This window comes from Bufo gargarizans, chromosome 1, assembly GCF_014858855.1.
Source record: "Bufo gargarizans isolate SCDJY-AF-19 chromosome 1, ASM1485885v1, whole genome shotgun sequence".
NCBI lineage: Eukaryota > Metazoa > Chordata > Amphibia > Anura > Bufonidae > Bufo > Bufo gargarizans.
Window position 1 is genome coordinate 60,381,503 of NC_058080.1, and position 12,988 is coordinate 60,394,490.

Consider the following 12,988-nt stretch of genomic DNA (forward strand, 5'->3'; position numbering starts at 1 on the left):
CAAACTGTTAATAATCATATGTTTGACCCGTTAGTCTGATGCTCCATAGGTTCAAAAAACTATGTTTTAAGCGCCATCAGCGCTATCTTGTCGTTCAGCTTGAAGTCAAAGTAAGCACATCCATTAACCGTCCCCTCTCTTGTTAGAGTGACAGCCTGCAGTGCAGCCGGGATCGCATAAGTCTGTTAGCCGTGTTCCAGCGGCGCACTGCGCATGCGCGAGACTTATGCAATCCTGGCCGCGCTGCAGGCTGTCAATCTAACAAGTTAGGGGACGCTTAGGGGGCGTGCTTACCTTGACTTGAAGCAAGGAAGCCGCTGCCACCTTGACTTCAAGCTGACCGGCAAGATAGCGCTGATGGTGCTTAAAACATTGTTTTTTGAACCCATGGAGCATCAGACTAACCGATCAAGCATATGATTATTAACAGACTGGGGGCTACTATGAGGTAATGCTGGCGGTTTTATATGCGCTTTTTAGGTGACAGGTTCCCTTTAAGATCTGTGTCTGTGGAGGAGGAAGCACATCCAGTGATTCTGAATTATCCAGCACATTGACTGTCCTTTAGGATGTCAGACTGATATTATTTTATTGTAATCCTTTTTGTATTCGGCTGAATGTATTTAAAGATTGCATGTTAAAGGGATTCTCTCACCAGGATTTACCCTACAGAGATATTCATATGTGCCCATCAGTCTCCTTGTTTTGTATTAAATGATCCCACTCCTACTGCTCTGTGTCTTTTTTTTTTTTTTTGTCAAAAAAGCGATTTTTATTGCTATGTAAATTACCTTGATAAGGAGCCCAAGTGGTTGTCCCACGATCCGTTGGAGCCCGGCCGCGCCCATCGTTCCGGAGCCCAGCACCGCCTACCAGTTAATTTATTCACTGCATTTGCACTGACGTCATTCCTTCTAAGCGCTGTAATCTCGTGGCGCAGTGTACACAGTAGTCTGCGCACGTGAGATTGCGGCGCTTGGAAGGAATGACGAGTGCAGTGAATAAATTAACTGGTAGGCGGTGCTGGGCTCCGGAACGAAGGGCGGAGCAGTAAGAGTGGGGTAATTTAATGCAAAACAAGGAGACTGATGGGCACATATGAATATCTCTGTAGGGTAAATCCTGGTGACAGAATCCCTTTAAGTGCTGTCGGTATTTACAAAAATTCTACAAATGGCGTGGTCTGTCTTATAGTGGTACCTTTTATTCTTTATACATGCCTGTGCTCTATTGCTCCTTAAAGGGGGTTTCCCAAAATGACATTTATGGTGTATGCAAAGGATATGCCGTAAATGCTTGATTCATACAGGCCCAGCCTCTGGAAAATGGTCTCCCTGACCCGATTGTTTAAAAGGGTTGTCCAAGGTTTTGATATTTCTACCCTATCCTCTGATCGTGGCGGTCCGACATCCGCCTTCCCCCCCCCCCCCCCTGCTGATCAGCTGTATGGAGAGGCTGCGGTATTCCATTTGGTGCTGAGACTTCTTCCTAGGTCAGTGATATCTGTCCCATTGCCTAGGTGCTGCTCATTCCCATTCAAGTAAATGGGCCCACGCTGCGACGCCAAGCACCACTGCTATACAATGTACATCGCTGTGCGGAGGCCATGGTGCTCACCGTAGCCTCTTCATACAGCTGATTGGTGGGATGTCAGACCCCCATCGATCAGATATAGATGGCCTATCCTGAGGATAGAGTATCAATATGAGAATCTTGGAGAACCCCTTTAAACACTATGGGCCTTGTTTATCAAGACTCTCTCTTAGTCGCCCATAGCAACCAATCAGAGCTCACCTTTCATTTTTTCAGAACACTTTTAGAATCTAAAGATGAGCTCTGATTGGTTGCTATGGGCGACTAAGAGTTTTCCTGGTAGATGGTTTTGATAAATGAGGCCATATGTACAGTTCCTCAGTCAGATATTCAAAATAAAAGTGCACCAACTTTACACTAAATCTTGGTTAAAAATGTCCTGTTGTCTTGTGTACAGCTATTCTGTAAACCAGTGCGTCTCCGTGGTAACAGACAACATTCAGTCTATGTGTAGTCCGATTCTACCCAATACATGGTACTTGCTTTCTTCTGTCCCCAAATTATGAGTAGGGTATCGGACTACACAGGCTTTGTTCTCTGTTGCCATGGAGATGCGTTGGTTAGCATCACAGCTGTGGAAGCAAAACTATATAAATGTTCTTTTCAATTGAATTTTTTTTATTTATTTTTACATTACCGTAGATGCATTGGGACAATAAAAACAGAGTGAAGATGGACATGGCCTTTAAGATTGTTTATATGTTATTTTCTGCTGCCAATAAATAAGCTGTAAAATCTCTTCTTCCAGGTTTTGCTGAAAGCGTTTATAGCCAATCTGAAATCTAGCTCTCCCACAATCCGACGCACAGCAGCTGGTTCTGCCGTCCACATCTGTCAGCATTCCCGGCGAACGCAGTATTTCTACGCTTGGCTTCTCAACGTACTGCTGGGTATGTTCCTTGGTCTAATTTCTTTCCATTTTTACTTGCAGCCTGATGATAAGGAATACGTGGTATGAATATGTAACGCCCTAGCTGGTTCTCATTAGAAATACACCTTTTTAGGATTTGTCCTGTTGGCATATGTTTGGCTGGTTTGCTCTGCAATTTCATCTTTTTTTATTTATTTTTTAAATGGGCTATCCCGTGAATTTGGCCCCATTCACACTACCGTATTTGTTTGCATCTGATCAGCATTTCAATGGGTCTGCAAAAGTTGCTCGCAGCATACCGTATGTCCGTTCCGCGGCTCCGGTAAAAAGATAGAACATGTCCTATTCTTTTCCGTTTTGCTGACAAGAATAGGCTTTGTTACAATGGATCCACAAAGAAATGGATTATCGCTCATATTATTGGGGGACACAGAAGACCATGGGTATAGCTGTTGCCACTAGGAGGCGACACTAAGCAAAAAATAGTTGGCTCCTCCTCTCAGCTATATCCTTCCTACAGACTGTAATCGGTTTTAGCTTGGTGTCCGTAGGAGACAGACATGTTTTCCTGCTGGTCTGCCAAATCTTTTTATTAATTTTTTGTGTCGGTTCCACTGCCTTGTTCCATTGTGTCTCTTCTCTCCCTCGAGATCGTTTTCTTGTGGGCCATGGTCATGTCAGACATCCAGGTTCTCTAGCCTTGACTTGTTCATAGTCTTGCTGAAGTGTCGTTCTCCTCTGGCAGCCTGGTATGCAGTTCTTGCCTTCTGGCACCCCTACTTCTTCCCCCATGAGGGGCAAGATTCGTCACGTCTGCAGTTCTTTGTCCGTGTCTGATCACTCTAGAGTGTTTTTTTTTTTTTTTTCCTGGGGAACTGATCCTTGGGTATCACTTCTTTAGAAGTTTTCTGGGCCCAGGTTTTGTTTTCTCTCCCCGGTAATCCTGCAGTCTCTCCGTTTTGTTCTGGTGACTGACTTGTTTTCTTTCTGGTCCATCTGTGGATATTCTGTGTGCTCTGTGTGCTCTCCACTTCTTCCGAAGTCTCCTAAGCCGTGGCTTATGTCCCCTGTGCTGTTCTGCTTCTGCTCAGCTGGGGCCTCTGTGTATTCGGCCGCTCTCTGGCTGGCCTTCCTGGGAATGGCTCTTCCTGTCCATTTTTTTTTTTGTGTGTCCTTCCCCCGCAATTCTGTGCGGGGCCTTATGAAAGGTTTTGGATTCGTTCTGGTCTTGTTCCCTCCCCTTGGTACTGCTCTTTAACGTCCCAAGGTCTTCTGTGTCCCCCAATGATACGAGTGAGAAAATAGGATTTCTCATCCGTATCATTGGGGGACACAGGCTTGACCATGGGTATAGCTGCTGCCACTGGGAGGTGGACACTAAGCACAAGGTGTAAGCTCCTCCCTCCAGCTATACCCTTCCTACAGGGACTAAGCTAAAACAGTTTTAGCTTAGTGTCTGGAGGAGGCAGACTTCCCTGCATTGCAGGTCTGCAGCTTTTTATTTTTTTTCATTTTCTTTTTTTTTTCTTTTCTTCTAGCAGGAATTTCAGGCGGTCTTTGCTGCCTGCACTCCCACCCAGGAGACGGGAGACCAGGGGTCCCCAAGCCTGCTGCTCCTTCCCGTTCTCCAGAAGCAAAGGAGGACCAGAACAAGCCTCTGCATCCCGCCAGCCTGCTGATCACCACGGCCGCCCACCACAAGTCCCCTCTGTTTCCAGGGTAGCGTCCCCCCCCAAGGGGCCGCACACCGAAGGTGGTGATCCGGCTGGAGCCAGGGGGGGGCAGAAGACACAGGACGGGTGAGTATTCCTGCTCCCAAAGTGCTCCCCTCCTTCCAACATCCTCCCCTTCTCAGGTTACCTGTCCCCCAACCCCCCACCCCCCCTACAGAGCTGGTTCCCTCCAGGCATTTTTTTTCTGGTCTGGAGAGGGGGGGCTGCAGCTTTGGGTACAAGGCGGCCGTTTCCAGAGGCCCTTCTAGTTCTGTGCATTGTCTCCGGTCCAGGGCGTTGCCTGGGCCGCTATTAATTGAGGCCTTACTCCTGCATCTGCTCACTGTGTGTTCTTATCCCCCGGCCGGCCTCTCCGTTTGGCTGGGGCTTTAGCGCTACCTCGTTTCCTGGGGCCAGCAGGAGAGTTGGGGGCGGGGCATGAGTTCTCCCCGCCCCCACACTGTCAGCTGTGGTGAATCTGGACACTGTTTTCTGACTCTGCCCACATCCTGCGTTTAAATGCACCTGCGGTAGGACGCTGGCAAGGCTCCTCTGAACGTGCTGTGGAGGGACCCAGAATTTCCATCCGCTCAGTCAGATCCCCTCTGCTCTGCGTGCGCTGCTCCATCGTCAGGTTGCTCTGCCCCGGACCCAATTGCCCCTACCGCCCAGCCTATGGTAGAGCCGGAGTGGGCACGCTCCCTGTAAAGGATGTTACAGGGTGTCTCCCATACGAACAAAGCCATTGTGGAAATATTGGGGCATTCGACTCTGGGGATCCTGGGGCTCATTCCCATCGCGGCCGTCCCTCTAAACGGGCCAGACCATCCTCCCCCAAAAGGGTGTCTGTGTCTCCCGTTTCCTCTGCCTCTCCGCCACCTACCAGAAAGTCTCACTCTGACGTGTCCCCTCTTCCAAGGCCTGTTCCGAGGGGAGGTTTTCAGATGAGGATTTTGTCTCTCCTGAGGGTCAGTCGTCTAAACTGTCCTCCATGGTGGACAATCTTATTACAGCAATTATTGAGACATTGCAGATTGAGTACCCCTCACCCTCATCGGCCGGCTCGGGTTTTTCCTTTAGGAGGTCCCATCGCTCGCACAAGCATTTCCCCAACCACCAGAATTTTGATTCCTCTCTTTCCAAGGAGTGGAATTTTCCTGATAGACGTTTTGCCTTGCTTAAACATCCTTTATCCATTTCCGGAAGATTTGACTAAGAAGAAATGATCGTCCTCACCTATAGTGGACCCGCCAGTTTCCCGTTCGGCTAAACATACTACCTTGCCAATGGCGAATGGGGCTTCTTTCTCTATCAGGGATTAGAAACTGGAAGCTTTTGCAAAATCTTTGTTTGAAGCAGTGGGCACAGCACTGCAACTGTTTGACTTTATATGGGTGAGCAAAGCTATGGGGGAGTGAGCAAATTTACGTCAGGATCTCTCCTTAGGGGTCCCCTCTGGGGAACTGGCCGATACTGCCCTGCAGCTCTCCCATGCCAGTACATATATTTGTGAAGCCTCTCTGGACGCGGCCAGGCTTATGGCCCGCTCGTCAGCCCTTTTGGTGGCTATTCGCCGTACCCTATGGCTCTCCTGCTGGGCGGCAGATAATGCTTCAAAGCGGACCCTGACGGCCCTCCCCTTTACCGGCAGCAGACTTTTTGGTAAGCGCCTGGATGAGATAATTTCTGATGCTACAGGTGGTAAGAGCAGTCATTTACCACAGAACATTTGTCACTGCATGCGGGCTCTGGATCACATTTGCTCAGCTCCATACCAGAACTCTTCAGCAAGCCATTCTATCCAACTGGGACCGTTCCCCAGCCTCTCTGGATTGGCCTATATGTCTCTCTGCCCCGACCTGCCGGGCCGTCAGGTGGCGGTTGGTTTCCCCGATGCTGACGTCGGGACGCTCGTTCCTTCCTCTCTGGTGGACGTTGTTGACAACGGATGCAAGCCTCCGGGGTTGGGGGGGAGTGTTTGGAAATCTTTCCGTTCAAGGCGTGTGGTCACTCGAGGAGCGCTCCCTCCCAATCAATGTTCTGAGGTTGAGCGATTCGTCTCTCTCTGCGGCATTGGACCGACCATCTCCGGGGACATCCGGGTCGAGTTCAATCCGACAGCTCCACGGCAGTGGCCTACCTCAATCACCAGGGCGGAGCCCAGCAGCCATGGCAGAAACAGCTCTCATCCTCAGCTGGGCGGAGAGCCACGTTTCGCCTCTGTCGGCAGTCCACATCCCCGGCATTGACAACTGGATCTCTGACTTCCTCAGCTGGGAGCGCCTCGATCCCCGCGAGTGGGCTCTTCACCCGCAGGTTATTCTAGCCATCTGCGAGCGATGGGGTCGGCCGGACGTGGATCTCATGGCCTCCCGCTTCAACCACAAGGTCAAGGACTTTGTTGCGCGGTCCAGGGATCCCATGGCCCTGGAGTGCGACGCTCTAGTGATTCCGTGGAGTCAGTTCATGTTTCCTTACGAGTTCCCGCCCGTGCCGAGTGTGGCACGCATCTCTGGTCACCCTCCTCGCTGAGGAACCCTGGCGTCTTCCTCTTCGGGAGGACCTCTTGTCTCAGGGACCAATCTTCCACCCCTCCTCCCCCCGACCGGGTGACGAAGTTTGCGGCCCAGCAGGCAGCAAAGCGGCGATCCAAGCCCCTGCACATAGCCAATTAGCCAAATAGGGAATTGCTAGCCCCTGCATCAGCCGGACTACAGACCAGAGCAGCGAGCGAAATGCGCCCGGACGGGGCTCCATCCCGCGGGCCGGGCGGACACCAGCGTGGGTCGCTACATTTAACATTTTACGGCTGTTGAAGATGCCGTATTAAGGGCTCGGGGTTTCTCGGATGCTTTGGTCCAGACCATGATTCGTGCCAGAAAGCAGTCTTCCGGAATCTTCCACCGGACCTGGAAGTCCTACTTTAGTTGGTGCGAGTGTCATCCGCTGTCTCCCGTTCGTTTCTCGTTGTCGCGACTCTTGTCTTTCCTGCAGTCGGGCATGGACTTGGGGCTGGCTCTCAGCTTCCTTTTAAAGGGCAAGTTTTGGCTTTCTCCCTTCTTTTTCAGCTGAACTTGGCTTCGCTTTCTGCGGTTCGGACTTTTCTGCAGTGGGTGGCACATGCTGTGCCCCCTTTTTCGTCCTCCGTTGAATCCTTGGGATCTTAATCTAGTGCTCAACGCTCTCCAGTCCTCACCGTTTGGGTCTTTGCAACAGGTGTTGCTTCACTTTCTGTCCTACAAGGTGGCCTTTTTGGTGGCAATCACTTCCATCCGTAGGGTGTCGGAACTCGCGGCTTTCATATCTGTCGCCTTTCCTGATCCTCCATCAGGACAAAGTAGTCCTTCACCCTGTTCAGTCCTTCCTTCCGAAGGTTTTGTCGGCATTCCATCTAAATTGAGAGATTATTCTCCCTTCTTTTTGTCCTGACCCGTCTCATCCTCGGGAGCAGTCTCTCCACACTCTGGATTTGGTACGAGCCGTTCGCATCTATCTGTCCCAGATGTCATCTTTCCAGCGGATGTATTCCCTGTTCGTGATTCTAGAAGTGCCGAGACGAGGACTGGCTGCGCCTAAAACTTCTATTTCCCGATGGATTTGTTTGGTCATTGTGGAAGCGTACCGTGTCAGTGACTGCTCATTCTGCCCGAGCAGTGGGGGCCTCTTGGGCGATGCATCACGGGGCTTCGGCACTTCAGGTATGCAAGGCGGCTACTTGCTTGTCTTTGCACACTTTTTCCAAGTTTTACAGGGTGCACACTTTTGCATCTTCTGACGCTTCTCTGGGGCGTAGAGTTTTGCAGACGGCAGTTCTCTGGCTGGAGGGTTTCTTGTTGTTCCCACCCTTGGACTGCTCTGTAACGTCCCATGGTCAAGCCTGTGTTCCCCAGTGATACAGATGAGAAAACAAGATTTTTGTAGTTACCGTAAAATCTGTTTCTCTTCCGTTCATTGGTGGAAACAGCTCCCACCCGTTCACTCTTTTTACGGTCCTCTTATGGCCTACGTGGTTCTGGGTTTATACATTGTTTGGTTTCCCTGTTTTTTCTTGCTTTTGCACGAACAGTTTTCGTTTAGTCCCTGTAGGAAGGGTATAGCTGAAGGGAGGAGCTCACACCTTGTGCTTAGTGTCGCCTCCTAGTGGCAGCAGCTATACCCATGGTCAAGCTTGTGTCCCCCAATAAACGAAAAAGAAACAGATTTTACGGTAAGTACAAAATTCTCGTGTTTTTTGTGCTTACCTGTAAAATCCTTTTCTCGCTGAGTTGAGTTCATTGGGGGACACAGCTCCCACCCTGTATATGTACATTGATGGGTCTCTCCGTTTCTTGGTTCTGACCCATCTCCATCTTTCTTCCTTTTTATTATTTGCTGTTGGCTTCACCTGGCTGCTTCTACTGCCTTTGTACAAACTGATTAGCTCAGTGTCTGCAGGAGGGGTATAGCTGAGAGGAGGAGCTAACACTTTTTTGCTTAGTGTCGCCTCCTAGTGGCAACACCTATACCCATGGACTTCTGTGTCCCCCCCAATGAACTCGTCGAGAAAAGGATTTTACAGGTAAGCGCAACAAATCCTATTTTTTATTTTTTTTTGCGGATCCATGTTTGCAGGCCGCAAAATACATACGTTGTGTGAATGCACCCTTAAAGAAGAAAAAATATCTGGAGAAATGCACATCATATATGAATACTTCATTACTCACCCCACTGCAGCTCTGGTCACTGTGTGGAAAGGTAGAAGCCACTTCCATTGAAAGTCCAGCACCTACATCTCTCAGGAGCACCTTGCACTCTGCTCTTGTTAATTCCAGCATACAATTTTTTTTTAAAAGAGTCCGCATCCATTCCGGAACGGGTGCAGACCCATTCATTTCAATGGGGCCGCAACAGATGCATGCAGCACACCGTGTGCTGTCCGCATCCGTGTTTCCGCTCGGAAGAGAGAGAACATGTCCTATTATTGTCCGCAATCGTGGACAAGAATAGGCATTTTCTATTCTGGTTGCGGCCATGTGCTGTCCGCAAATTGAGGAACGCACGCGGCCGGTATCCGTGTTTTGCGGCTCCGCAAAGCGCTACAGCCATCTGAATTGGCCCTTACGCGCAGTCCTACCAATTACACTAATAAATAGCTGTATGGTATGTAATGCACCTACCATTTCCTTCTCTAATGTCTAGAGAGATATATAGCAGTATATCTCTATGAATTTAGACGTAGAGATGAATGAATGTTGTCTGGGCCACTTCACTATCTCTATAGAAGGCACTGGGAGGAGGAATGAGAGCAGGGACGATACTGAGCATGTGTGTCCACCACTGACTGCAGGAGAAGGTCGACCTAGAAGGATAAACAGCAGGGGACGCTACCACAGAGCCGATTGGACATAGAAACCTAACATTACTTTTATTACATGTAAATTGCAGTAATACTTCATCCGAAATGTCTCTTCGTAGCACAGGGATGCTTTTCCTGGGCTAACTCCTTTTAACTGTATTGGACAGCATGTTTGACTTTGCAGTCCAAGAGCATCCTCCAAAACCTATGCGCAGAACATGTGCATTTACAGTAGGAGTCAATGGTAAACTGTAACTGTTATATCCTACCTATCCCTGTGTGTGGACTATACATAGAGAGACTGGTGTTCACAGACTCTTTAAAGGGGTTATACGGATTAGACAACCCTGACTGCTTTCTCCTACGTGCAGCGCCACACCTCTCTGCGGACAATATATGGTATTACACCTCAGCCCCATGTATTTGGTTCTGAGCTGCAATACCAGACACAACCCAGGGACAGGTGTGGCGCTGTTTGCAGGAGAAAGCAGTCATGCAGGGGACTCGACTTGGTTTGTCTCTCTTGGTTGTCTTCCTGTTCCTCATTTTCAGGGGTTTTGACAACAGCCGGTTCTTTTTGTCTGTGGTTTCCATTCAAGCCCTTGTTCTTGTATTTGTGCAGGTTTGTTGGTTCCTGTTGAGGATGAACGCCCTACTCTTTTGATTCTGGGCGTCCTGTTAACACTACGCTATCTAATACCACTACTACAGCAGCAGGTGAAGGACACCAGTCTGAAAGGAAGCTTTGGGGTGACGCGGAAAGAGGCCGAAATCTCCCCTTCAGTGGAGCAGCTAACACAGGTGATCACAGTATGGCTGCCGGGCTCCATAGTTTTCTTTTCTCATTCAACCACATAAAAAAAATATAGTTATTGAAGAAGAGGGGCTATCCTGTTCCCTGACTTGTCTGTTTTACTGAGTACCTTTTAGTCCCCATTAAATCATTCTGGAGCAGCGATGTTCCTCCTCTTGAATAAATTGACAACTGGACTTTGCCCTAGTCAATAGCGCCTAGTCTGGCACTGTGTGATACTGACTGTGTATGGACTTCTCCTGCTCCACCAGTGATGGCGCTGTACTGGACACGTTCCATAGTAGGGTTATTCCCATCTCGTCCTTCCAGCAGCCAGATGTGGCTGGACATACGGAGATGGCAGAGGGCGCTGTGCTATGCTGGTCACCCCTGGCGGCTGCTGCTTAGAAGTGAGTAAAAATACAATTCTGATTTCAGCCATGCAGGACTGAGATGGGATTAACCTTTTTAACCCCTTTCCGCTCTCTGATGTAGTAGAATGTCAGATGCACTTTGACATTTGCTGTTACATCGGTTTTGATCGCATGACACTTCCATCAGCGGTGGGATGACAGCTGTAACGCACATCCATAACTGCTGGGATTGGAGAAAACTGTGATCCCGGCAGTTAATCCTCTGAATGCCTGATTGCAGCGATGGGGTAAGAAGAAGTCCCACCTTGTCTCTAACCACTTATAGATGCCAGGATTAGCATTGACCACATCTAAGGGGCTAAACTGGTGGGAGTGGAGGGAACTCTGATCCTGGCAGTAACAGCAGTGTGCCATCTGTATAATGAGCACCTGCTAGTAATGGCATGGGCACAGCTCTTGAGCCTGTTTCTTTATAAAGCCTCATTCACACGTCAGTGATTTCCATCAGGGATTCTGAGCCAAGACCAGGATTGGAGCCTCCACAGACATGAGGTATAAGGGAAAGATCTGAACCTGTTCCTTGTTTAGAGCCGCACCTGGTTTTGGCTCAAAATCACTGATGGATATCACTGACCGAACACAGACATGTGAATGAGGCATAACACTGTACTATTATGGTGCTTTGCAGTAACTTGATACTTGAAGTGATATACTGTAAAAGTCTGGCGCAGGGCGGTTAAAATGAGCCATTCACCCAGCCTCCACAAACAGCACAGGTCCTGTGCCAACATAACAAATGCTGTATCTGTATTGAACGCCATTTTGTAGTGAACCTCCCAGGACCAGAGAGGTTTGGGCAGCTTGAATAATAGATTTTTTAGTAAAGGCTCATGCACACAACCGTTGGGCGTTTTGTGGTCTGCAACTTGCAGATCCGCAAAACACGGATACTGGCCGAGTGCCTTCCACATTTTGCAGAACAGAAGGGATGGCCCCTAATAGAACGTGTGTAATGCAGACAATTTTTTTTGTGGTACGGGCACAGAATGCACACTGAGTCATTTCTGCATACAGGCCGCAAAAAATTACGGAACGAACACAGACAAAAAATACATTTGTGTGCATGAGCCCTAAGTTGTCTAATATGATTACTGGATGCCCCTTCATTGTGACTATTGGTGACGTTCCTTTTGTGTTTTCTAGATTTATGAACTGACGTTACATTACACCCAACACCGGGATCATAATGTGGTGACGGGAGCTCTGGAGCTGCTGCAGCAGATGTTCAGGACACCTCCCATCGAGCTCCTCCATGTTCTGACCGCGTCCGGAGGCATCCCACATGTCAGCGTGTGCCGAGATGAAGCGCGCGGCCGCAGTCGTAGTGGGAGCATTGGAGAGCTCATAGGCAAGCATTAGAACGATGGCGCCAACGCTGCTGCTTTACGCCCTGTTTGTCTCGTTCAGATGGATCTTGGGTTTTCTTTTTAATTTGCTGCTGGTTATGATGGCAATTCCTGGATCTATCCCTAATAGGGATGAGCGAACTTGCTGTTTGCAGGTTCGGGTTCTGGGTGAATTTCCGTTATGGATTCTGTTGTCACGGAATAAAACGGAATTATAAAACGGAATGCACCATCGAAGCCTTTAAGAGGCATTCCATTTTGCATTCCGTCATAATAGAAGTCTATGGCCTGATTAACGGATCCGTTTGGTTTCCGTTATGCAGGAGTCCATAATAGAATCCATAACGGAATTCACCCAGAACCCAAACGCCGAACCCGAACTTGCAAACGGTTAGTACACTTATCACTAATCAATATATAGAATAGTGTCAGAGACTGGCATCAGGCCAGATACATACATCGCATTGTCATCTCCACTGCAGAACATTAAGTGTTTTAGGCTACATGCACACGACCGTATGTGTTTTGCAGTCTGCAAATTGCGGATCCGCAGAAAAAACGGATGACATCCGTTTTTTTTTGGGTGGATCCATTGTAACAATGCCTAAAACGGTTAAGAATAGGACATGTTCTATTTTCTTTTTTTGCGGGGCTGCGCATCGGACATACTGATGTGGACCCATTGAACGGAATGGGTCTGCATCCTATCCGCAAAAAAAACTGAAACAAGCAACGTTTGTGTGCATGTAGCCTTATTCTGCTTTATTTAAAGAGGACCCGTGACCTCTCTCCCGACATGTGCGTTTTAGTCACTACTTGCATCCCCCATGTAATAACAATTCTGGAGCATCTTTTCTTATGAGACTATGTTGTGGCATTCCTTTATTATTCCTGCTAGAAGGTA

General features: G+C 48.7%; 1 protein-coding gene across 1 annotated transcript in view; it reads left to right on the forward strand.

Moving 5' to 3' along the window:
- HTT (huntingtin) overlaps window positions 1-12,988 on the forward strand; it is a 190,318-nt gene that overhangs the window by 39,166 nt on the left and 138,164 nt on the right. Inside the window, 3 exon segments of the mRNA XM_044295709.1 lie at window positions 2,342-2,483; window positions 10,134-10,312; window positions 11,882-12,086. Of these exon segments, the coding sequence (XP_044151644.1) occupies window positions 2,342-2,483; window positions 10,134-10,312; window positions 11,882-12,086 (526 nt within the window).